Genomic DNA, 27,799 nt, shown 5'->3' on the forward strand with positions numbered 1-27,799 from the left:
GCAGTTTTGAACTGCTGACCTTGATATTAGCAGCCCGACTCGTAACCACTACGCTACCAGAGCTCCTTAAATGTGGTTGTAGTACATTTGAAATATTTTTATAGTGAGATGAGAGAATAATAATATCCACTTTTGTGATAGGTTTGGAAACATTTTTAAAGGTTTGAATCTACTTTCATTGTATTCAGAGCCCTGGTCTACAGAGCTTGTTTGAATGGATCATATAGAAAGCATGGAATGAGCCACTCCACAAAGTCAGAGGGCAGTAATGCCAGCTCTATCTAGAACATGGAGTCCTAGGGTGGTGTAAACAGTTAACATGCTCAGCCACTAACTGAAAAATGTAAAGTTTGAGTCCACCCAGAGGTCCCTGTGATCTAATTCTGAAAACTCAGCCATTGAAAACCCTGTAGAATGCAGTTCTACTCAGACACACATGAGGTTGCCATACGTGCAAATTCACTCAACAGTAACTAGTACTGGGATTATACTGGTATCTTGTTGTTAAGTGCCATTGAGTCAATTTGATTCAGAGTGACCCTGTATAATTGCTGACTTTGTGGTTCAAAGTCCAGTGCTGATCCACAGCGCCACATCAGGAGTCCATAGTGATACATCTAGGCTATATACAGGATAGGATTCCATGTGGAGATGTAAGCCGATAAAGCTGGTGTAGAAAAACATAGTCATCTCTTGAGAATGGGAGTGGTGTTGTTACTGGTTCAAACCCACCAGCTGCTCTATGGAAATACTCTACAGGATCGCTTTGAGTCAGAACTGAATCGACAGCACTTAATAACAACAAAGGTTTAGAAAACATGTTTTAGGGGATGGGAAAAACAGATTAAGGGATAAAGGACAATATCACTGAGCAATTCTGGCAAGACCAGCCTAGCTTGAAAATATAAATTTGAAGTGTTGTTGTTGTTGTGAAGTGCGTTCCTACCCATAGCAACCCTGTAGAGAGTTTCCGAGGAGCAGCTGGTGAACTTGAACTGCTGACCTTGCAGTTCAAATGGCTTTGCAGTCTACTGCATTAACCCACAGTGCCACATCAGAACTCCAAAATTGAAATTGTTGTTGTTGTTGTTGTGTGCCATGGAGTCGGTTCCGACTCATAGTGACCCTGTACAGGGTTTCCGAGGCTGTAAATCTTTATGGGAACAGCTAGCAGTTTCGAACCACTGACCTTGCGGTTCACATCCCGATTCGTAACTACTACGCTCCAATCAATTTGCCTTTTGAAGCCAAAGATGGATGAGTTAGACCACTGGATTCAAATCACTGGGTTGTGTCTATTCCTATATACGCAAGAGAAATGGTACTGAGATTCACATGGGTGAATTAGTTAGCTAGATAGTGATAGGTGGATTTAGTTAGATAGTGATAGTCAACTCTGGTCACTGACTCACAGCCATGGAGGAGTTGATGAGTCATTGGAAACTGGCCCGAGGTCGACGTTGACTGGCATCCTCCTTCCTTGAAGTCTGTTCCTATTTCAGATTTGAAAGGTAATAATACCAGAAGTGACTGTTTTTAAAATGTCGCTAGTGGGGGCTTGCTCTTCTCTGTTGCTAGGTCTTGTTGCTTGGGAAACAGTATTCATTCTGGAATCAATGTCCTTGCATTAAGTGGTTTTGAAAGCCCCACTCTGAAATAATATCAACTCACTAGGTCTCTTTAGCCTCTGATTTTTCATTTGCAATTATGATAATAATGTCTACTTTCATTCCTAGAGTTATCATAAAAATCAAAGCCAAAGATCTTTTAGAAAGTGTTAAGTGCTATGTAGATGTTAATAGTTTGTAAAACTGCTTCAAAAAACAAGCCATTATTTTATATCTATTATCTGTGGTGCTGTAGGATAAGCACTGGACTAAAAAGGTCGGTTTGATCCTCAAGGTCAGCGGTTCAAACACACCAGCTAGTCCCTGGAAGCCCTTATACAAGGTCCCTATGAGTTGCAACCAACTCAACGGCACTTAACAGCAAACAACGTTCACTTTTTAGTAAAACCTACTTAGACATTCACTTTACACATAAACTTGTCTCCAAATGACTTTTGCAACAACGAAAAATCAAATCTTATTTAAAAGTATCAAGATACTAAAAACAACACCAGGAGTTTTATGTATGATATATAGCCTTTTGTGTAAATTTATTTTTAAGTCTTAAATCTGAAGATGAAAGATCTGCTTACAATAGGTCACACACAGCCTTGAGAACACTAAGGGAGCAGTTCTGCTCTGCACATGTGGGGTCATCATGAGTCAGGATTGACTGGAAGGTAACTAACAATAACTAAAGATGAAACTTCAGGCCGTTTTATAAAGAGGAAATGAAATTTACATTTTCCCCTCTTCTGCAGGAAGTCACCAAAGCAGTCCAGCCACTGTTACTGGGAAGAATCATAGCTTCCTATGATCCGGATAACACAGCAGAACGCTCCATTGCCATTTACCTAGGCGTAGGCCTATGCCTTCTCTTCATCGTCAGGACGCTGCTCCTACATCCAGCCATTTTTGGCCTCCATCACATTGGAATGCAGATGAGAATAGCTATGTTTAGTTTGATTTATAAGAAGGTAATGACATACTCTTGTCTGGTCTCCATGACACATTTTATGCCATCACGCTTTAAATGCTGTGAGTAAGGTGGCAAGGATGGTACAAAGAAGCACTAGGTGCTGAAATCAATATGGTAACTGATGTCTACGAAATAAATGGAAGAAATAATGAATATTTCTAATTTTCCCAGATAAATTCACGTCAACTAATAATTATTGAGTGCTTCCTATAAACTGCCACTATTGTACAAAGGTTTCATTTTTCCTTCAACCATTAGTTATGTGGTCATTTTTTGTTAGCCAGGAGTCCTGGGGTAGTGCTACAGGAGAAGCACTGGGCTGAAAGTTCAGTTTGAACTGAAAGATTGGTGGTTCAGACTCACTAGTCACTCTTAGAAACTCTCTACAGGTTCACGATGAGTCAGAGCCTACTTGAAGATACTTACCAACAACAGCAACGATCGTTTCCCATTAGAATGATACAGTCTGCTTAAAAGAAAAGCACAGAATATCATCTTATGTATGCCATGTTCAATTGTTGCTGTTGCTAAGTACCATAGAGTCGGTTCCTACTCTTAGTGACCGTGTATAGGGTTTCTGAGGAGCCGTTGATGAGCTTGAATGGCTGGCCTTGCAGTTCAAACCAATCTTCAGGTCATATGCTTACTCTACAGTGCCACACCAGGACTCTGCCATGCTCAATAGTAAGAAGATAATACATACTTGTTGATAATACCCCACACAATAAGATCAACTAGTTGTGACACAGTGGTGGTATCTTCTGCTTATTTTGAGTTAGAACTTTGTTATCCCATGCATGTATGTGCACGGAAGCCATAAGAACCTGCTACACTGCACTTTTGCGAATGTGTTTTCCAGACAAAGCCCCAGTTGTTCAAGTCTGACTTGGGGGAATGCAGCCTAAGACCTAACCACCAGGATTTAAAGCCATTCCGATGGTGTCTGCTCCCACCAACCTGATTTAATGCTCCATGTGACTAGTTGGTGCTATCAAGTCATTGTAGAAAGCTTTTTTGATTGAATCTTTGGATAATACTTTATACTTCTTTTTTAATTCCTCCAATGTAAAAACTTAATGTACTTGGCTTCTAAGGACAATAGATCTGAAATTCACCTCTAGCAAATAATATATGGTGGTGGTGGTAGTTATGTGCTTTGGAGTAGGACTTCCATAAAGTCCATGCAAGCCCAGCTGTGTTGTAAAACCTCGATAGCTATATTTTATTGCTTTTAAAAAAACTTTATGAAGGTAGGCAAAAAAAAAAAAAAAAAAGAGTCCACAGTCTAATCAAATCAACTCAATTGCAGTTTCATTAATTCACAGGCATTAGGAAAACACAGGTAATAAATAAACAGAAAGTTTTATTAGACCCAGAATTTTAAACAAAATCCTAAGAAATCATTAGAATTTATTTGGAAGTTAGACTCTTGTAGATCAAAGAACGTTGGATTCCATTAAATATTTAGAAAAAGTTTATACCATAAGAATAATTTGTTGTTGTTAAATGCCTTCAAATTAGTTTCAACTCATAACAAACCCTGTATAGGGTTTCTAAGGAGCGGCTGCTGAGCTTGAACTGTTGACTTTGCAGTTCAAACCGACCTTAGTATCTAGTGCATTAACCTGTACCACCAAACCAGGACTCAATAATGGTAGCTAATAATATACAAAATACATTTCTAAGTGATTCAGGTTTATTATCTCACCTGATCCTCCCCCCGAATTCCATGTGGTTAATACTATTATCCCTATTAAGGATAGTGGGGTCCTGATGTGGCACTGTAGGATAAGCACTTGACAAGAAGGTCGGTTTGAACCTATAGGTCAATGGTTCAAACTCACCAACTGCTTCTTGGAAACCCTATACAGGGTCTCACTATGGTTTGGAACCGACTTGACAGCACTTAACAATAACAACAGTAGTGTAGTGGTTAAGTGCTGAGCTGCCAACAGGAAGGTTGGTGGTTTGATCCTACCAGCCTCTCTGTGACGAAAGGATTTGCCAGCTTGCTCCTGTAAGGATTATTGCCTTGGAAACCCAATCGAGCAGTTCTACTCTGTTTTACAGGGTCTTTATGAGTTAGAATGAGGGCAGTGGGTTTTAGTATTCCCATTTTATGGGTAAGGACACTAAGCTTTAAGAAATATAGAAAATTTTGCAAAAACTGCTTCAAAAATATTTTTGAATAGCTGAAGCCCAAATTCTGAATTGGAGGATTTTCCAGTTACAATGGGAATCACAGACATAACAGGTAGTTGGGAAGAGAAAGATGTGAAGTGTCTGGGCTACAGGGAAGACAAGATTAAATAAAGCACAGGTTAGTTTGTAAATATATCCATATGTAACAGTTATCACAAATATAGCAATATTCAGATCCAGAAAGCATTAGTGAAAAGTTAGATACTGTTGTATCTGTTCTTTGTTCACAACTTTCATATTATGTGTTCTTTTCCCCATTTTGTTTTACTTCTTTACCCATACTTGGTGTTGTTAAATGCCATCCAGTTATTTTCGACTCATAGCGATCCTGTATAAGGTTTCCAAGGAGCAGCTAGTGGGTTTGAACTGTTGACCTTACATTTAAACTGGCCTTAAGGTTGAGATCTTATCCTACAGCACCACACCAGGAATTGCTGTCCTATGTTGACTTTATCACCAAAGAATTCAAGGGCAATTTCTACATGGTGCTGTTTGGTCCCTAAAGGGAGCCTTCCTTGTCTCTTCTCAGATGGTACTTACCCTTTTCCACAGCTGAGCAATTTCATCCTCTTAACCCTTCCTACAATATTCCAATATTTGCAATAGAGTACCTTCTGCTCCTGTAAAGATTCACAGCCTCAGAAACCCTGTGCAGGGTCACTATGAGTCAGAACCGACTCCACAGTACTTAACAACAACAACAACAACAACCTTTTACTGTGTTTCAAACTCTGGCTACTATGATACAATCAAGACACACTTTGAATAGTGAATGCACATACTAACCAAACTGAGGTTTGCCTGTGAATCTCAAGAACATTGTGATAACTAAACTCAGCAAATAATTTTTGACTGCTGACTGTGAACACAGTTCTAGATTTAGTCCTGTGAAGGACTCAGTCATCCAGACTGGCCCATTATGAAATCATGAGCAATCCAGCTCAATGGAATTTTTCCTTCTTAGCTTGCTGTGATAATGTTTTGAAATTAACTGCTTTGCTTTCTTCTTTTTAACTGCTTATCCGCATCTTACTCGTTATTCCAGATCCATTCTCAAATTCTACCTCTTCAATCTTTCCAGATTTTTCTAACCAGATGTATGATCTTGTTATTAACCATCATATTCTTTTGTTTCCCTCAACTCATTTGTCAAATCATATTGTAATTATTTATGTACTAGATTGCCTAGAGGCAGGAATTATGTTTTCAGAAATATTAATAACAATCCCTAAAGCATTGGACACAGTGTCTTGCATCTACTAGGTGCTAAATAAATATATGAGGGGGTTGAATTGAAACAAATGCTAAATGGATGCTTTCCATTCAAAGTCATCTATTGGCAAAACAATTCTTATTAAAATTACCAGTCATGGTATTATTGTGATTTTTCATAATCATGATTAAATTATTGATTTAACAATTCTTTTTTGTACAGATAGTTGTGTTTTTCCTTATAAAATTTAAGGATTTTGTATTGTTAATATAATATTTTACCCAATTATTAATAATGCAGTTAGTTATTCATGATTTTTTTATTTTAATAGTAATTTTATTCAATGGAATTTATAAAATTTAAGACCAATGTTTTAATTTTATATTCCTTTGGTTCTCTCATTAAAAAAAAAAATCAACAACTAGTATAAATTCAAATTTAAATACAATATATTACAACTGTGGAGGGGAGAAAATACTGATCATTTTCTAGATACTGGAAAATAAAAGAGGTATGAAAGATGTCAGAATAACATATGATGTGAAGAAGAGTATAAAGATACTGGGAGAGTTGGATCTAAAATAAGTGTCATTACCTCTACTTAAAGATGCATGCATATTAATTTAATGCCTCAGCTGTGTTACAATAGTACTTACAAATATGTTTGTCTTTGTTTGTTGTCATCTAACTGCCCATTTTTCTTTTAGACTTTAAAACTGTCAAGCCGTGTTTTAGATAAAATAAGTATTGGACAACTTGTTAGTCTCCTTTCCAACAACCTGAACAAATTTGATGAAGTATGTATCTACCAATTTAATCTTTGAATCTTTATTTTTATAAATCATAAATCAAAATGTGGAGTTCTCCTTCGTTAGATAACAGCAGTCAGAAGTTATGCTGTCCTCATCCCTACCTTCTCTATTTCAGAAAACTGAGAGAGTGACATTCTGGGGTCTTGTGGGATCAACCAGATCAAAGGTGCCCCAACTTGCTGTGTATTTAGTAAGGTTTCTCAAAATCCAATCCTTATCAGATCTTGTTTCCTTTGAATCAGTTATTTACTTTGACTGAATATGATACTCTGAGAAATTCTGGTTCCATGCTATCTGTCACACATAAATGCAAGGTCCTTGAGGACAGACAATGTGTTATATTTGTCTTTGCATTTGCAATATTTAACATGTCATTAAACTCACAGCAGGTGCTAGAGAAATTACTGTTGAATTTAGCATGTATTTATTCTGAATAACTATGAGATAATAGGGTTGCAGAGTTGTACATTTTGAGGCTCTGGAGAACCCTTTGTCCACACCACTTGTTCTATATCCGGCTTTTGCTCTATACAAATCATAGTAAGTTACTTAAATTCTTGACAAGACAGCTAAGATATTCAAACTCAGTCTGACAAAAGTGCAAGGTTTTAAAATTTACTCCTTGGAATGTTGTTGTTAAGTGCCATTGAGTCTTTTCTGACTCATAACAACCCTGTATAGGGTTTCTGTGGCATGGGTGGTGGGTTTGAACCGCCGCCTTTGCAGTTAGCAGTTCAATGCTTATCCTGCAGTACCATGTAATCCATGTAATGAACACTTACTTAGGTTTTTTTTTTTTTTTTTTTTTTTAGTTTTGACAGAGATTTATTATAAGGGTATTAACATTCAGACACACAGCAAACATTGTCTACCATGTGTAGGAGTGAGGAACATACAGGTTAAGGTTAGCTGATTCTGTAAAGACCAAATGGAAAAAGAAAAAATCCACTGCTTTGAAGTTGATAGGGTTTCCAAGGCTGTGTATCTTTGCCACATCTTTCCCCTGTGGAGTGGCTGGTGGTTCAAACCACCAACCATTTGGTTAACAATGGAGTGTCATGCCATGAAGCTTCCTCTGTAAAGATTACAGCCCGAAACCCCAATGAAACAATTCTACTTTGTAATATAAGGGTCACCATGAGTCAGAATCCTCCAAGGCAATGGGTTTTTTTGGTGGGTGGTGGTTGTTAAATGCCATTGAATTGGTTCCTATTCATAGTGACCCTGTATAAGGTTTATGAGGAGCGACGGGTGCATTTGAACTGCTGATCTTGCAGTTCAAACAGACCTTGTGATTGAGTGTTCATCCTGCAGTGCTATACCGGACTCCTTTAGGGTGTTGGGGGTGATGATGGTGGATCATTTAATATTCAAAATGAGTAGAGCAGAAACCACAGGGAGGCCAATAAGGACTGTATTCTAAATAGTAGCTAATGCTTGCTTATGCAAATGGAGCTAACGTATGGATGCACTGATCTAGTGAACCCCTAGAATTTAATGTGATTTGACCTCTGATTGGATATGTTTGCTATGATCTTGCTGTATTGCATATTGTTTGCTTGTTTTCTGAGATGGAGTGTAAAATACCACTGGTTTTTGCTATGTTTTTCTTTTCCAGGGTCTTGCATTGGCACATTTTGTGTGGATCGCTCCTTTACAAGTGACGCTTTTGATGGGGCTGCTCTGGGAGTTGCTACAGGCGTCTGCCTTCTGTGGACTTGCTTTCCTCATAGTCCTTGCCTTTTTACAAGCTGGCTTAGGGAGAATGATGATGAAGTACAGGTTAGCAACCTACTTTTAAGCTAAAAAGCATTTTCAATTAGATTTTTTAAAAGCTCACACTCATGAAACCAAGACTGCTATCTGCACTGACCCGTGATTTACTGAGTGGAACTAAAAGGGAACTACTGTAATGATATAAATGTTGTTGAGTGCCCTCAAGTCAATTCTGAATCATAATGACCCTGTATTGATGGGGTTTCCAAGGAGCAGCTGGAGGGTTTGGTCTGCTGACCTTGTAGTTCGCAGTCCAGTGCTAATACTACAGAAGCACAATGGTATAAATAGTAGTTCCTAGGGGGTGCAGTGGTTAAACTCTTGGGTGGTAACCTAACAATTAGTGGTTTGAACCAACCACGGGAGAGTCTGTTTCCATAAAGATTTACAACCTTGGAAACCTTATGGGACAGTTGTACCTTGTCCTATCAGTTGGAATTAACACAATGGCAATGTTTTTGTTTGTTTTTACTTTATCTGTGGGTTGTTTTTGCTTTTTTATCAATAGAATTAAAAAAAATAATTTTTTAAAAAATAAATTGTTTCTTTATCAATGTTAAGATTCAATTGATTTTATATATCCACATATTGACATATAGATGTTTATTTATATGCCTCAATATATATCTATATGTTTATTTTGGAAATAAACATATAGATATATATTTTTATACCACAGATTTTATGATTTTTGAAAAAATATGTATCATCAAATTTAGGTTAAATAAGTAAAATGTGAATTGGAGGAATTTCATAAATTGCATATTGAGTTGCTTGACTTTTCTTATTCAAGTTCAGAGGTCATCACACTTTTTTTTTTTTTTATTATGCATGAAGCAGTGATACTAGCCACTGCTTAGTGTAAGGAGACTTCTAGAGTTTGACAGTGAGAGTGGAGCAAAAGTGTGCAAACAGCTGCCGAATAGTTCATGGCTTGAATTCTGGATCCCATTCTCACTGCTATGTTACCTGAGTCAAGTCACTTAACCTCACTGAGTCCCTACTTTTAGTTTTTCTTCTCTTTTATCTCTAAAACAGATAACATAAGCCTCTCATCACACTGTCATTAGCATTAGAGATAGTGTATCAAATGAATGAGTTTAATACATTGTCTGGCAAAATTATTGTTGTTGTTAAGTGCTGTCGAGTTGTTTCTGACTCATAACACCTGTATAGGGTTTCCAAGGAACAGGTGGTGAGTTTGAACCTCTGACCTTGTGGTTCAAACCCACCTTGTAGTTCAATGCTTATCCTACAGAGCCACATCAGGACTCCAATTAAATGTATTCTCATCTATTTATTTTAAAATGTGATTTTATCTAAAAGGATGAACAGTTCTTAATGAGTAACGACTTGTATTTACTAAATATTAGGATCATTCATTCATTCATTCATTCATTTATTTACAGAGATAAGAGAGCTGGAAAGATCAATGAAAGACTTGTGATCACCTCTGAAATGATTGAAAACATCCAGTCTGTGAAGGCATACTGCTGGGAGGAAGCAATGGAAAAAATCATCGAAAACCTAAGACAGTAAGTCATTTTGCTGATTTCAGTACATTACAGCAGTTTTCATTTTAAAATAGGGCTGTCACAGTGGATGTCTGTGTCTCATCTACGGCTTCCTGACAATCGGACAATTATATTCAATGACATCAATATTTATGCATTATATCCATAGTCATAATTTTCTTTAGGTGTAGTTAATTGTGTCATTTTGCATTGTAAGAATATTTAGTTTTTACATTATAAGGATTTCATTTATGTATTTATTGCTGTGCTCCTCGGAAACCCTATACTAACTCGACAGCCCTAATACACTTTATTTAGTTGAAATAATGATCATGATGCTGTAGACTGATTGAAATTTTAGATGGACCAAGCATAATCAACAAGCATACAGTTCGGTGCCACATAAAGGGTTATTGTTGCATTTCGTTTAATTTGCTAACGATCACGACAAATTAAAACAACAATAACCACCTCCATTTGGTTTAAATATGTTTAGTCTGTATGAAATGAGGAATAATCCATAAATCAAGATCCTCTAAGCCCTCCACTTGAAGATCTGTGGATTCAAGTTATCAAGTCACCTCATAAAATAGAAATAGAATCAGTACTTGGCACCTATCTCTAGTCTTGTTTCACCTCAGATAGCCTTTCTTTCACTGATTAGTAAAGCTTACATCCAGCAAAAAAGTACACACTGAGCTACGGTTACTAAGCTAACCTTAGGTAACATTAGCTGCTGTTGTTGCTAACTAAGTGCTGGCTAGTTGATTACGACTCTTAGCGACCCTGTAAAAGGTTTCCGAGGAGTGGCTGGTAGGTTTGAACCACCAGCCTTGTGGTTATCAGTCCAGTGCTTATGTTGCAACACTATACGAGTGGGCATTTCTGTGGCCATGAGGCCATTTTTCTCTAGTCCAACTCCATGTTCTACAAACTGCAACCAGAAACAGTTCTTGGGAACTCAGTGTGTTAGACATACTGTTTCAAGGAAGTCTGTTAAAGGGACAGATAATTCCAGGACACATAGTACAGGGGACAGGGGACAACATACCAAGAGGAGAGTACTTTTTAGAATGATGGCTCATCAGATATTCAGTCTGCTGATCCCTGTAGACAATGGAAATTGAGCTGCAGGTGTGTGATTGGAACAACAAAAGAAATGCTGCAATGTGAAGTCCTTTGCCATGTAAATAGAAAGAGTAAAGGAATATTTATTTCCCAAACAGACTTACTGGTCACCTGTTCTTGTTATGCCTTCCATGGCAAATCCAGGAAAGGAATGACATTTTCTTTCCAGAAACATCCGTAAAGATCTTGGGGAAATGTTTAGCTGGTAGATATTGCTGTTGTCATTAATAATAAGTGTCCACTCATGGGTGTCTCATTGGGTAACCTCCTCCCTGTAAGCACAGCCATAGCAAAGAACATCCCACAGTCCAGTTTCCTCAGGCCACACAGGAAACTCAGCTCGAGGTCATTCTTGGTGCTACTTGTTGTCACGATTTGAGTTTTTTTTTTTTTTAATACCTTCCTCAAAATATGAAATCTACCCTTTCTACTATGCATTTCTGTCTGATCATTTCTAATAGCAGATGCTTAGTTGTAACTTGTATAATCCGGTTCCTTAATCTGGCATGAAACATGCCTGAAAAGGCTGAAAAGTGCTGACGTACATATGGGAGAGTAAGAATTGCTTCTACTCAAGTGAGCAAATATAATGTTCTAGAAGAGATTGGCAGGATGATGCACTTCAAAGAACTGATTTCTTTGGCCCTGCCCTCTTTTGTACTGGACAAAACCCTGTACAAAACTCCCTACAAACCTTCTCTTTTATTGTTCTTTGATAATAAAGCCACTTTTTTTTTTTTTTTTAAATAAGAAACCGATAAAGTATTTTTATGACTCATAAAGTGCAAGTAACTTCATTACGGAGAAAACAGCCTCTGGGTGATTCCAATAAATGTTCTTGCTCTACTCCCAGGCACCACCGGTTATCTTTCCTAAAAAATTATACTTTTATTTTAGTACAATGTCTATTTTTCTTGACTAATTTTAATAGATCCCATTTCAACAACAGTTTTGAGAAACTTTATGATGTTGTAAATAGTGTTTTTTACTAATATTAACCTGTTGCTATTAAGTGCCACTCTGTCTGTTCCAACTCATAGAGACCCTGTATAGGGTTTCCAAAGAGTGACTGGTGGGTTTGAACCATTAACTTTGTGGTTAGCAGTCTAGTGCTTATCCTACAGCACCAAACCAGGACTCCCAATATAAAGCTAGTCAATACTATTCTTGTTTCTGTGAATAAGAAAGGAATCACATCACAGATTCTAAAGTTCCAGGCCCTCTGTGTGCTACTTTATGTTTTATAGAGGTCAATTCTCTAAAATCAGAGGGAAGAACACAATTTGTATAAGGTGGCATTGCTAGTAGCTGGCAGAGCCTAGATTCATACCCAGGCTGGATTCCCATATCATAATCCTGGCCTCTAAAACACATTATTGGAACACATAAGCATTAACCCATGAGTCACAACCAAGTTTGGACACATTGAAATCCATTTACCTTAGCAGTGTGCTCAAGATTACCTTTTTTTCCCTTTAGATTTGTTTTTTAAAAAAAGAATTTCCTCTGAGTCTGCACTTGGGCATGAGACTTACTCTTTTGAATTATACAGACCCTGTGAACCTGACACCCAGGTCCCTGACACTCCCAACCAGGCCAGGTTCAGCCGTTGCTCCCTCCCAGCAAAGCCTCGGTTGGTCTCACTGCTGCTCTGTGTGTACAAGAACTGGGCGTGCAGAGTCGCAAGGCACTCCAACTTTTATGGCTTCTGGAACAGGGAAACTGAGACTGAAGGCAGCATTGTCTTCTGTTCTCACCAGCCCTCACACATACCTCAATGCACATGTTTACAGCTGACAGGAGCATTTAAACCTCTAAGGTTGCTAACCTAAATAAAGGTTGGCAGTTCAAACGCACACAGTGCCTCTGGTGATCTGCTTTTGTAAAAACTTGTTTTTAAGTGCTGTCAAATGGGTTAGGACTCACAACAACCCTGTGTAGAATTTCCAAGGAGCAGCTGGTGGGTTTGAACTGCCATCCTTGTGGTTTGCAGTCTAGTGCTTATACTACAACACCACACCTGAACTCCTATGAAACCTTATGGGGTAGTTCTACTCTGTCGTGGGATTATCATGGAAGGACTTCAGTAAATTTGTGGAAAAGTTCCATTTTCCGACAATTCCATTTTTCTTAACTAATTTTTTGGTGTGGCACTGTGGATTAATGTGCCAGACTGCAAAGTGGTTTGAACTGAAAGGTCGGCAGTTCAAGCTCACCAGCTGCTCCTTGGAAACCCTATACACGGTCGCTTTGGGTCAGAACTGATATGACAGCACTTAACAACAACAACAACAACAATTTTCGGAAGCCCCTTTGTATGAGTTAGAAATAGACTTGATGGCACCTAACAACAAGAATCCTCATGTGGACTTCAAGGTCAGTTTGAACTATAAGGTCAGCACTTCAAACTCATCAGCCACTCTTCAGAAACCTAGACAAGGTTGTTATGTGTCTGAGCACTTAGCAACAACAATAACAACAGCATGCATGTGTAAAAAAGTATATATTTGCAGTTCAGTCTAGATGATTGAAAGTAGACTATCATATGATTGTAAATAATTATACAAAAATGAGAGAGAGAGTAAGTGTCTATTAACATAACTTTTCAGGAACACCTGCAAAGAAACCCTTGGGTTCGTCATAAAAACAGATTCTGGATCCCCCTTCAGACTTTCCCTGTCAGCATCTCTGGGAGTCAGGGTTGAGTTGCTGTATTTTGAACACATTTCTCAGGCGATTTTTACTGATGCTAAGATTTGAGGTCCCTTGGTGCCACAACATTTTGCCCTCAGCTGTTAACCTAGAGATTTTAGATCTGAACCTGCACATTGGCACTGTGGAAGACAGTCCTCACAATCTGCTCCCATGAAGATTGCAGCCAAGAAGACCCCATGAAGCACTTGTGTTCTTAAATTTGAGAAACACCCACCACTTAGGACTTGTATGTTGATTTCAGTGTCCCCCAAAGCTAGACTAGACTCTCTAAAATGTTAAGAATCATTAAGTTGTCTTTTTCTTAAATTCTGCACCATTGTCTTCATTTTCAAACTTAAGTTACTTAAAACACCAATGAAGAACACAAATGATCAGTCTCATAAATCTTAAAAATTAATAACAAAGTACATAAAGCTACAAGAATAGTGAACTAATATAGCCATGATAAAAAATTGGGATATTAATAATAAATAAAAATATGTTATGCAGGTATTATGTCTAAGAGATTGGTAGGTTCATTATTATTCCCCTTTCAGATAAACTGAGGCCCAGAGAGGTTAAGATCCTTGTCCCAGGTCACACAGCTCGTATAGGATGGAACCAGGACCAGAATGCAGGCAGAGTGACTCTACTGCCCATGCTCACTTTCTACATTCTATGTTGTTTAATATTTGAACACTAAAGGAACATCCTGAACGTTACTTGTTTATTTTTTATTAGAACAGAGCTGAGGCTGACCCGGAAGGCAGCCTATGTGAGATACTTCAACAGCTCAGCCTTCTTCTTCTCAGGGTTCTTTGTGGTGTTTTTATCTGTGCTGCCTTATGCACTGCTCAAAGGAATCATCCTTCGAAAAATATTCACCACCATCTCATTCTGCATCGTTCTGCGCATGGCCGTCACTCGGCAGTTCCCATGGGCTGTGCAAACATGGTATGACTCACTTGGAGCAATAAACAAAATACAGGTAATATACCATAACTGCACATTCAATGCAAGTTATTTAGTCTCAGAACTTTCTAGTGGGCAGACTCTCTAGAGATGTATTCAAGGTCTCAGGCCTAACTTAATTAAACTCAGGATTTTCTCTCTTGATGACTAATTCTGGTCTAATAAGCCCTGGTAATGAAAAGCTAGTGAAATAAAATGAAGATTTGTGAGATTCTCTTAAGGCAAGTAAATGAAAGATGATATTGTTTTTGTATTTCAGAGAACATTATTCAAGACATTATTCAATTTCCAGTTGCCTTAGAGTCAGTTTTGACTCATGGTGACGGTTTTCAGGGACTGATTTTTTTTTTTTTTTTGGTAGAAGATCACCAGATCTTTCTTTGGAGGCTTGCAGCCAAGTGCATTATAGTCAACAGATTGGTTCTAGTAAACTGGCAAATGTACAAAAAGATGGCAGTAGATTCATCAGAAAGTAATAAAACTTTCCAGTTAATACTATAAATGGTCATCTTAAATTTTCCCAAGCATATGCCTGAAAAGTATGATGGATGATAAGGGTACTTTATGATACATTAAAAATTCATTCATTACCAACAAGTAGATTCTGACTCATAGCGATCTATAGGACAGTGTAGAAATGTTCCCTAAAGTTTCTGGGACTGTAAATCTTTATGGGATCATACAGCCTCACCTTTCCTTCATAGAGCAGGTGGTAGATTTGAACTGCAGACCACTGCTTAGCTCATGACTCCACCAGAGCTCCTCTATGCCATATTGATTACCCTAAAATTCCAGCAAACTTGATGTAGTCATTAGTTTTGAGGAAAAGTTCCAAAATTCTGAAGTGATGAAACTCATTTGTATAAAGCTAATTGAATCACTACCATGATCATGTATGTGGTTATAATTATAATTTATAATTAGATTAAATGTCTTTAATATACTTTTTTAAATGTGACTATCACAGAATATGAATCCCTTTTAGGTGTTTCTGCCATTATTTATTCTGGGCCAGAGATTAAAATGGTGGGTCCATGGACCAAATTTTGGCCCACAGACTTGCTTCATTTGACCTTTTTATTGTTTAAAATTTTTTAATTAGTTGCCAATATTGAACAATTGGGAGTTGCTGTGCAAATGTGTTTTATTTTCAACCTCTTTTGAGGAATTCAAATGTCTGGTAACAGAGGGCCCTCGTTTCTCACAAGCTGTGGCAACCGCCCCTTCAGACAGATTCTTCCCTCTCTTTTCTCTACAGTCTCCACCCAGCCCCCTCCTCAATTATGTAAACTGCTTAGCCCTTGAAAAATGGACATTTGAGATCTGTGATTTAGACAAATTGGTGAGTGTAGCTCAGAACCATACAGCTTTTGAAATAATCTTATTTCCTCTGTTAACACTATCACAGCTATGTGAGAGAGAACTGAAAGTGAGACTGGAGGCAGAACATCACAGAAATAGAGGGAGTGATTGAACAGGAACACAGAGATAGAGAAGCAGTTCTCGATAGCAAAACTGAGAGAAAAAGAAAAGCATCGAAAGGAAAACAGTGAGGCAAGGAACAGACTGGGAAACCCTAAACAGGGTTGCTATGAGCACTTTAACAACAACAATGTTGAGTTGTAGTCCTAGATTGGTGCTGTGGAATAAGCACTGGGCTGCTAATGTCTAGGTTGGTGGTTCACATAAACCCGCTGCTTCTTGGAAACCCTATATAGGGTTGCTGAGTTGGAACGCATTAACAGTGTAAATTGGTAATTCAGGATTGCTTTTAAAAGTTATCACTGAGGTTAACATATAATAGTGGTAATTGGGCAAGAACAAATCAATTGTATGTTAAAATCTAATGTATGAAAACAGCTTTATAAAATATCACATTTAAAGAATATATTTCAAAATGATGAATCCTAGCGTTTGGGAAATTAATTTCAAAACATTATTACAAAGTTATTTTATTAAGATATAATTTTAATTTAATTCATATACCAATTATCAGATGAAGCACTGTTCTAGTCTACCATGGATGTAACAATGCAATAATATGATTATTCTGTTTCTACAATGTGTTCTTTTTCTCTTTTTTACATAGGATTTCTTACAAAAGCAAGAGTATAAGACATTGGAATACAATTTAACAACTACAGATGTAGTGATGGACAATGTAACAGCCTTCTGGGAGGAGGTTAGAATTTTGAAAAATATTTTACTTTAAATATTTAAGCATTTTGTTCTCTGTGAATCTAGTACTCATACTTGTTGATGTTAGGTGCCGTCGAGTCGGTTCTGACTCACAAAGACCCTGTTTAGAGTTTCCGACCTTGTGGTCTAGTGCTTATCCTGCGGCACCACACCAAAATCCCAGTATTCATACTAATGGATCACAAAGTTAGAATTCTAATGACACAGGTAGAACTGTAAAGGGAACTGACCCATAGCAACCCTGTGTAGGGTTTCTGAGGAGCAGCTGGTGAGCTTGAACTACCAACCTTGCAGTTCAAACGGTTTTGCAGTCTGGCACATTAACCCACAGCTCCACATCAGGATGCCAGTATAGAAGTCTCTTTATTTTTATTCTAACCATATACTTCACATAGTTTAGAAAATAAAACCAAGATCATATATTTTTGGAGTCACAGCAGAATTTAAATCCTGGTTTTACCATTTACTATCTGTGTCATATAGATCTGTACTTACCTTGTAGACCCTCTGGCTTCCCATCTGCAAGATTGTTGTTAAGTGCCATCGAGTCAGTTCCAACTCACAGCAACCCTGTATAGGGTTTCTGAGGAGCAACTAGTGGGTTTGAACTGCTGACCTTCAGGCTCAAACTGACCTTGCAGTCCAGCACATTATCCCTTAGTGCCATACCAGGATACTAAAACTTATCTTGCAAATTTATTGTGAGGATTAAATAAAATAGTTTATGTGAAATATCCTGCAAAGTTACATGTCTTAATAGTTGTTCAATAATTGTTGCCTTTATATATACCAGTTGATAAAAAGATATCTGGAAGATATTTCTGTATTGTTTTCTCCTCTTTTTACTCATTTTCATTTACTATTAAATATTTTCTTGTATTCCTTAAAATCAGAGGGTAAATATTACCAACAATTTTCAGCTTCTAAGGAAGAAACTTTTGCTCACTGAGGTGGGGGGGGTTGTGTGCTAGTAAGTCGGTTCCAACTCACAGAGACCCTGTGTAGGGTTTACTGAGGCTGTAAATCTTTATGGGAGCAGAAAACCTCAACTTTCTCCCACAGAGAAACTGGTAGATTGAAACTACTCATCTTGTAATTAGCAGTCCAGCTCATAATTCATTATGCTACCAGAGCTCCTTGAGAACATCTACTAAATTCCTATTTCCTTATTATTTATGTTTGTTGAGTAAAGGTAGAAGTTATGAAACCAATGTCTTATTTCGAAGTCTTTCCCAATCGCTTCAATTGGATTTGTTTATATAAGTAACTTGACCACTGGGCTTCATTTGATGCCATTTTTTAAGATATAGGTAAAAGGATAATTCTTTATCTGCCTATCAAATTTTTTTTATGGAAAATGATGAAGATCAAATTTACTTGTTTTTAGGGATTGCAGACACTTTCTAAGTATGAAGGGGCAATACATTTTATATTTTCATTACTGTTTTCAGACAATCGTTTTCCAAATCTGGTGCAAAACCCCTCCATTTCACTCTTACCCCATCTAATCAAATAAGTAACATGCCTTGAGCCCTTACTTGCTATGTGTTAGACAATAAGATGAGCACTGTGTATATTTTGTCTGATTTAATTCTCTCAACAAGCCTATGATCTTGGTAATATTAGTATTTCCAGTTTACCAAGGAGGAAATAGACTTAGAAAGGTTAGGGGTCTTGGCTCTGAGGTCACACAACTGGCAAAGGCTGAAGCTGGACTTTGGACCCAAATGTCACATCTGGAGGCATGGCCCTGAGTCAAAGCTGTGTCCTCCTCTTCCAGTCTATTGACTGTCCGTTGTCAGACTCCAGGGCACACCTTAGTGGTATTTATTCAAAATAGTAATTCCCACTAAGATTCAAAGGAAGTGTGATGACCCTGTAGGAAAAATCCTGGACTGTGAACCACAGGTCAGCAGTTTGAGACCACTAACTACTCTGTGTGAGAAAGAAAGATGAGGCTTTCTGCTCCTGTAAAGATTTGCAGTCTCAGAACTGACTTGATGGCACTTAGCAACAACAAAAAATTAGAAGCTCTGGTGGTGCTATAGAAGCCTTGGTGGATAAGCACTGGGCTGCTAACTGCAAGGTTGGCAGTTCAAACCCATCAGCCACTTCGAGAGAGAAACAGGAAGCTTTCTGCTCCGATCAAGATTTGCAGTCTTGGCAGCCTTCTACAGGGTTGCTATGAGTTGTAGTTGACTTCATGGCAGTGGGTTTGGGTAGGGCATTAAGTTTCTGCCATGTAGTCTGAGACTTTACCATCCACATGAAAAATCCTTCCAACACTATCTTTAGACCTTATATTTTCCAGTGATTTCTTTAGAAGCTTTCTGACAGAATCCCATCCTGAGTTTGATAGGCATCCAGATTTACTTAACTTTGGAAATGCCACACTTTGAAATCTTTTTCTCTGTCCAGGATACCCGTAGCTGTCTCTGTCTCACAATCTCACATTTGTTGTTGTTGTTATTGTTGTGTTCCATAGAGTTGATTCTGACTCATAGTGTTGGTATAGGCCAGAGTAGAACCACTTCCTAAGGTTTATGAGGCTATAAATCTTTATGGGAACAGAAAGCCTCATCTTGCTTCCTCAGAGCTGGTGGGTTTGAACTGCTGACTTTGTGATTAGCAGCTTAACTCATCACCCACTATGCCACCAAGCCTTCTATTTTGTTGTTAGGTGTGGTCGAGTGGGTTCTGACCCATAGCGAGCTTATTTATGTACAATAGAATGAAATACTGCCAGGTCTTGTGCCAGCCTCACAATTACTGTCATGCTGGAGCCCATTGCTGCTGCCAAGGTGCCAGTCCATCTTGCTGAGGGTCTCCTTCTTTTCTGCTGATCTTGCACTTTACCAGGCATGATGCCCTTCTCCAGGGACTGGTCCCTCCTGATAATAGGTCTGAAGTATGACAGACGAAATCTGGCCATCTTGGCTTCTAAGGAGGTTTGGGGTTGTATTTCTTCCGACACAGATTTGTTTGCTCTTCTGGCAGTCCATGAATATTTGATATTTAATAAGAATATTAAAGTCCTTTAATATTCATATCCAACACTCTATCCACAAGTTGTCCTAGATTGAATTCTTTATAGGAGGAAATTGCCAGGTCTTTTCTCCTGAGGAACCAATGGTGGGCTTGGACCGCTGACCTTTCTTTCAGAAGCCCAGCACTTAGCCATTGTGCAACCAGGGCTCTTATCCCACATCCACTGCCTTTCAGTTTCGTCAAGATTTCTGGTCTCTTCACGTCTTCCTGGTGGACATCTCCTGGTTTAAATTCCACTTATGCTGCAACCAATCGCTGGAACTCTTCTCTGAGCCACACTCTCAAGTCCCTTTACTTTTTGCAGAATTCTCAGCAGAGTATGAGCTCTGGCAAGGCAAGTGCTGCTGGGGACATTATCCATTCTAATCACTTGTAAATTTTGCACACTGATTGTTTCAATCAGGCCAGTAAATTTCTTGAGAAATCCATTCACTTGTCCTCAATTAATTCCCTGTACCATTTCCTTAGAAGTCATGCTAGCTCTTGACCATTTTCCTTTCCAGCCTCTCCCAGGGTCTATGCACCATCAGCAGATGGCCTTACTGTCCACAGTGTGCCGAGACAATTAAGGCCATCCTCCAACATGGATGCCTCCAGTTTCTTTCTGTGTCCGTGAACTAAATTTAAACTTCATTTCAGTGGAGTACTCTTTCCAGATGACTTAATCCTCAGACCATGACTTCTAAATTTGCCTCTCCTAGTGGCTGTGGGACTTTGGGTCCCCACCTCAGCCTTCTAGCATTTCATGATCTCTGTGGTGTCCTCATCCAGACCCAGCTGATTCCAGTGTATTGTTGTTGTTGTTAAGTGTTGTTGAGTAGGTTCCGGCCCATAGCAATCCTGTATAGGGTTTCCGAGGAGCAGCTGGTGAGCTTTAACCACTGACCTTGCAGTTCATATGGCTTTGCAGCCTAGCACATTAACCCACAGCACCACACCAGGACTCCTCCAGTGTTATTGATGAGTCTCAAACACAAATCTCTGGAATGTAGTTTCTTTCCTGAATGTCTTTTGTTGTTGTTGTGTTGTGAAGTGCCATCAAGTCAGTTCCGACCCATAGTGACCCTGTATAGGGTTTCCGAGGAGCAGCTGGTGAGCTTGAACTGCCGACCTTGCAGTTCAAACAGCTTTGCAGTCTGCATTAACCCACAGCGCCACACCAGGACTCCTGAATTGAATGTCTTTTGCACTTCATATTCCTCACACCCTAAGCATTGTCATAAACCCCCTCCTCCCAGTGCATTGTTTGATGGCAATACCATCACCTGATTACACATGTGGTCAAGATTCTGATGACTTTTATAGATATCTCTTCCTTTACTCTAAACCTGTACACATGCAAACTCTCTTCTCTTTACGTAGTAGGAAGCTGATCCCTCTCTCACAGCTAGATGATTTTACCTCTGTAAGTAGGTAAAATCATTTTCATTTGTGTATTAGGAAGCTGAGAAGTAAAGAGTTGAAGTCATTAGAATACTTTTGCACAACTAGTTAGGGCAATGCTAAAATGTCAACGTAGGTTTCTCTGACTCTAAAGCCTTTTCTACTGATTGTGAGAGAGGAGGTGGGGAAGGAGAAATGACAGACAGTAGGCAAATGAAAGACAGTAGGCAAGTTGTCAGGCAGATTAATTTTAGATTGGATATTGAGGGTCTGGAAATAGATTCCCTTAAAACTACATGCACCAATTTCCTTTGGGTAATGTTTTGCATTGCAGCAACTGCTGATTTTGGTTTGTAGTGCTGTAGAATAAACACTGGACTGCTCATCACAAGGTTGGAGATTCAAACTCACAGTCACGCATCCGAAATCCTATACAGGGTCACTATGAGTTGGAACCAACTCGACAACACTTAACAAATGCCATAAAGCATTCCTTGTGAATAGCGAAGTTGGCAGCTTTCAGAAGAGAATTCCTTCTGCCCAGCTTTCTTGTTAGTAGCTGTTGAATCTCTCTTGACTCATGTGTTAAGGAGTCCTGATGTGGCACTGTGGGTTAAGGCTCTGGAATGCAAAGTCAGTTTGATCTGCAAGGTAGGCAGTTCAAGCTCACCAGCTAGTCCGCAGTAACCCTATACAGGGTCGCTATGGGTCGGAACCAACTCGACAGAACTTAACAACAACAACCCCATGTGTTATAAATTAGAACTACTTTTCAGGGGTTTCTTGGCTATAATTTTAATGGAAGCAGATCCTTAGGCCTTTTCTTCTAAGACGTCACTGGGTGGGCTTGAACCACCAACCTTTAGGTTAACAGTTAAACACAGAAGGTTTATACCATCAAAGGGCTTAGTGGAATTCATGTGAACTATCTAGCAATCTCATCCCATTTATACTCAACACAAAGTAATTCTAGTGATGATTTTGAGCTTCTGAAAGGAAAGGGATACCCATGTGATAGAGGTGATACCTGCTAAGGATGATAACCCCACTCTGTGACTTTAGTCATTTAGTCTCTCCGAGTCATAGCCTACAGCTTTGGAAGATGAAAATTATGTCTACCATTGTTATTGTTATGTGCCGTGGAGTGGTTCCGAATCATAGCGGTGCTGTACAGGGTTTCTGAGGCTTTAAACCTTTGCAGGAGCAGAAACCCTCATCTTTCTCCCATGGAGCAGCTAGTGGACTTGAACCCAGACCTTGTGGTTCCCAGTCCAGTGCTTATTGTCTCAAGCCACCACCATGCTCCCAAATATCCACTATATGTATTTGAACATTTTATTGTGGTTTAGGTGAAAATCTACAAAACAGATTCACTTCACAGTTAACAATTTATACACATTTTGTTTCATGACATTAGTTGCAGTCCCTCCGATGTAACAGCGCTGTACCTACTTCCTCCCTGGGTTTCCCATTTCCCTTTGCTCATCGTCCTGTATTTCTGGTTTCTGACCTTTGTTTGGGGGCCAGTGTTGTCCTCTGGGTCTTGTATGGTTGATTATTCTGAGAAATAAATACCTTAGAGGTATAGTTAGTTCATTTTATATTGATAATGATCCCCAGAGTTTGAAGGGTTCTCTAACAGCCAGAAGCCTTGGAGGTTCCATCAGTCTCTATCAGGCCAGTAAATCTATTCTTTTTCTTTGGTTTTGAATTTTGGTCTTTTTCTCCCACTCTTTCCAGGGCTTTATGTGGTAATCTCCATCAGAACAGTCATCTGCTTCATATAGTATGTTGAGTATTAAATACTATTTGTGTGTGTACTTAGCATATAAGAGAAGATGTGCAATATACATGTTAGTTAAATATTTAATTTTATTTGATGGTGAGTAAAGTTTTAGAAATGGAAATTATGTGTCCATCAAATGCTATGATTTTCAAATGCTTTGAATTATGTGCGCTAGAAATCACATGCTATACAATTATGTTCTGTGAAGTATAGTTCTAATGCCATGTTTTTTTGAACTTTGCTATTAATGCTGGGGTGATTATGAATCGGGCTGCTAACCTCAAGGTTGGCAATTCGAAACTACCAGCCACTCCATGGGAGAAAGATGAAGCTTTCTGCTCCCGTAAAGATTTGCAGCCTCGGAAACTCTGTGCAGGGTCACTATGAGTCGGAACCGACTCCACGGCACATAACAACAACAACAACAACAACAAGATGACATCTCATTGTTTTGATTTATAGTTCTCTAAAGGCTTTTCAACTTAATAGATAAAATAAGTACCCAAAGCATTTGAGAAACCTATCTTTTCTTTTCCTACTTAATTTTGCAGGGATTTGGGGAATTATTTGAGAAAGCAAAAGAAAATAATAACAATAGAGAAATTTCCAGTGGTGATAACAGTCTCTTCTTCAGTAACTTCTCACTTCTTGGGACTCCTGTCCTGAGAGACATCAGTTTCAAGATAGAAAGAGGACAGCTGTTGGCAGTTGCTGGATCTACTGGAGCAGGCAAGGTTGTCTCTTTTATTTCTCATCCTTCAGTACTTAATTTGGCATGCATTTTGCCTTTATTTTTCCAGTTTGTCATATAGGAACCTATCTGGAGAAATCATTGCATAAAAGGGGAATGCTTGGATATGCTTTCTCTAATAATAGATACTATTCTATTGATAATTTTCTCAGTTCTTTATTTCTTCATATTATTTCCAATGACTTTTCTTCTATATCTTTATATTTTATATAGCACTCAACACAGTGCCATGTTCATGGTGAGCATTCAGTCACTTCTTTGAAGATGAGTGATTCATTTCTATCAGACTTTGACACAGATATTTTCTCAGATCTGTTCCAGGAAAATCATAACTTAGATTTTACCTCAGTAAACTACATAGACAAAAGGTCTCCATTTTGTTGACATCAGACTTTTGGAGAAGGAATTCAGACTTGCTTATGAAATATTGTGAAGAAAAATTACTGAGTGGAATAGCTTTTTGAGGGAAATAGAAGGGAATATTAATTTATTGAGTTCTGGTAAGCCTGTTTGCTTACCGTTACTTAACAGAAACTTATCAAGTTCAGGGATTTGGGGAGGGACATCTGACAAAAAACGAATAGATTAGAAAGCAAAAATGGCTAAATGGTCACACTTTGTTCTCAGGAGAAGCAATGCCTAATAAGTGACTTTATAGTGCTGTTTCAAGCATATGAACTATCATTCAGATAGTAATAAACATTTGCTCTCTGTAACTTCAGAGGGAATAAGGGCATGAAGGAACCAAGCCAGTGATACTAAAGGGCTTTCTCGTATTGGTATGGCCTACTAAGATTGTAAGCCTATAAAAATAGATCCTCGTTTCCATTTTGCTATAATGTTTAGCTTTGGACTGTCTAGAAAAATGAGGGAGACTTCAAAAAGTTTGTGGGAAAAGTCTGTTATCTTTTAACTCCATTTTTCCATGAACTTTTTGAAGTCCCATTCTAGAACATCTCTTGACACTTTTCAACAGATGTTCTAGAATGAAATCCCAGGACATAAAAAAGAAAAAAGATTAAAGCAGCGCTGCTGTCAGATAAAACTGTAAGTGAAAAGAGAAAATAAGAAAGCCTCCTGAAAAGCAGTTTTAAAAATTAATATAGAATATGGATGGAGTCCTGATGTGGCATCACAGAACAAGCAATGTACTGCTAACAGAAAGGTAAGTGGTTTAAACCCAGCAACCACTCCTTGTATCTTAGGCTGGGTTTTCTAGAGAAGCAAACCAGTGATATATATCTAAACACATATAGAGAAATTTATTACCAAGGAAATGGCTTATAATCGTAGAGTTCCCAGCAGAAGAGAGAGACGGCCTTTCTTGAGTGTCCATTATATGGGAGCAGGCCACACCCCCAAGGAAGTATCCCTTCAGTTGATTGGCTGCTCATAGCCACTCATCATAGAGTTAACTATGCCTGCATTAGGTTTTATCACCATGGGAATAAGCACATCTTAACTCTTAAACCATGAGAATCTTGGCCTAGTTAAGTTGACACAGAACCCTAACTATTACACCTCAGGAACCCTGTACAGGGTCACTATGAGTCGGAACCAACTTGATGGCACTTATTACCACCACCACATGGAGAACCATATTTTGAAGAACTTAGTCATAGACTTGGGAATCAAAATACCACCAAAAGTTTCCAGTCACTGGATTTGGTATCCATGATGCCAATAATTCAGTTTTCTAATGCTCTCTTGAATTAGATTTCCTTACATGTGAAACACACCTTTAAAATCAAGAGCTGTTTGTGCATCTTCTTCTTCAAGCATTTTCCTATTTATTGTGTTAATTTTTTGCCCTCCCATGTTTGTATAACATTGCTAGCAATCTTCATGATAAAAAGGAAGTTATCACGTTGGAAAACTTGCGACCAAGCAAGTTATAGATAGTCTAAACAAAGATGGGAGGATAGTAGCTGTGCTTCCTAGAAGTTTAAAAATGAACTTTGTGTTTAAAATTATTTCTATGAGAGATATGCAAAAAATAGCTTTGGTATGACAAATTACAAAATTTACCAGCAATAGAATTTCAGGCACTGTTATTAAGAATTACAGCCTTGGAAACCCTGTACAGATTCACTGTGAGTTGGAATCAGCTCGATGGCACTTAACAACAACTATTAAGAATTAATGAGCATATAATTGCTGGTTGGAGTTGTGATCACATTTTATGGAAAGCTGCTACAAAGACAGAGTCAGATGAATGCAGTGGTTCCTTAAAAAAACAAATCCACTGCTACTTAGTCAATTCTGACCCATGGCGACCCTGTAGAGCATTTCCGAGGCTGTAAATTTTTATAGGAGCAGAAAGCCTCATTTTTCTCCTGTGGAACAGCTGGTAGTTTTGAACTGCTGACCTCGAGGTTAGCAGCCCAACTCATAACTACTATGCTACCAGAACTCCTTTGTTGTTGTTGTTGTTAAGTGCCGTTGAGTCGGTCCTGACCCACAGCGACCCTGTATAGGGTTTCCAAGGAGCAGCTGGTGAGCTTGAACCACTGACCTTGCAGTTTAAATGGCTTTGCAGTTTGGCGCATTAACTCACAGCGCCACACCAGGGCTCCTTAAGTGTCTAATAACAGGGGTTGGTTAAATAACTTTTCGTGTTGCTATAGAAGGAGTCCATTGAAATAATGGTTAAGCACTTGGCTACCAATTGGAAAGTTGGCAGTTTAAACCCATTCAGCGGCTACTCAGGAGAAACACCTGGTAACCTGTTCCCAAATATATTATAGCCTGGAAAACCCTTTGGGGCAGTTCTGCTCTGCTCTGTATGGTCTCAGTGGCCTCTGACAACTACATCAACATGTAATGGTGATTTATTCAGTCAGTAAAAGGGATGTTAAAGGTTGACTCTGAAGAATGTGTACCATATAAGCTTAAGTAAAGAAAGGTAACAGGTCACAAAACAACATGCATAATAGGATCCACATTTTTTGTAAGTTTGTGTATCTGTATGTCTGGAATGACAAGTATACAAGGGAGCTTCAAGTTCATGGCAAAATGGAATGAAAAGTCAATGGAATTTTTCCACCAACTTTTGAAGTCCCCTCGTATCAGAGAAAAAAACTAGTGATGGGGTGTTATTTGAAACAGGAGTGATAAGCAAGCAGGGAATTTCTTGTTTCAGCATCTCTAGTTGACCATCCTTGGAATTTCTGGACTTGTAGATACACCTGCTTCTATCACCTTCTGATAGTGTCGGACACACCTTTCTTCTGTGGAGTGGCTGGTGCATTGAAATCTTTGGGTTAGCAGTTAAGTGTTTAAGCACTGTGCTAAAAGCTCTGTCCTTAAAGACTACAGTTTAGATCACCCTAAGGAGTGGGCCACAATAGAAAGTCCCAGATAGGATGAGAGAAAAATATAAAATAAGCTTCAAATTCTTAAAAAAGCCTTTTAGATCTTTTAGATCTACTGGACCTGTAGAAACCAGATGAACCTCTGAGACTACTGCCAATGCTTTGAACTTGGCAATGAATCTACTCTTGGAGGTCACCTTTCAGTTAAATAATAGATTGGCTTATAAAATAAACATCATCACCCATGATTAATGTGCTCCCTTAAACAATCAACTATATGAGCCAAAATGGTCAACATTTAACCAAAAGCAAAGAGGAGAAGAGAAGGAGGGGAAGAGAAGCTAGATCAATGCAAACAACAACAAAACAGAATGCAAATCGTAAGAATGCTGACACATTGTGGGAATTGGAACCAATGTCA

The 27,799-nt window shown here is 38.5% G+C and overlaps 1 protein-coding gene across 1 annotated transcript in view; it reads left to right on the forward strand.

The window, feature by feature from the left end:
• The window catches only part of CFTR (cystic fibrosis transmembrane conductance regulator (ATP-binding cassette sub-family C, member 7)), a 177,802-nt gene that overhangs the window by 33,567 nt on the left and 116,436 nt on the right, over nt 1-27,799 (forward strand). Inside the window, exons 4-10 of the mRNA XM_006859315.1 lie at nt 2,369-2,584; nt 6,709-6,798; nt 8,432-8,595; nt 9,999-10,124; nt 14,667-14,913; nt 16,987-17,079; nt 23,865-24,047. Coding sequence (XP_006859377.1) covers nt 2,369-2,584; nt 6,709-6,798; nt 8,432-8,595; nt 9,999-10,124; nt 14,667-14,913; nt 16,987-17,079; nt 23,865-24,047 — 1,119 coding nt within the window. The remainder of the gene's footprint in view (nt 1-2,368; nt 2,585-6,708; nt 6,799-8,431; nt 8,596-9,998; nt 10,125-14,666; nt 14,914-16,986; nt 17,080-23,864; nt 24,048-27,799) is intronic.

The sequence above is a fragment of the Chrysochloris asiatica genome, unplaced genomic scaffold, assembly GCF_000296735.1.
Source record: "Chrysochloris asiatica unplaced genomic scaffold, ChrAsi1.0 scaffold00032, whole genome shotgun sequence".
Lineage (NCBI taxonomy): Eukaryota > Metazoa > Chordata > Mammalia > Afrosoricida > Chrysochloridae > Chrysochloris > Chrysochloris asiatica.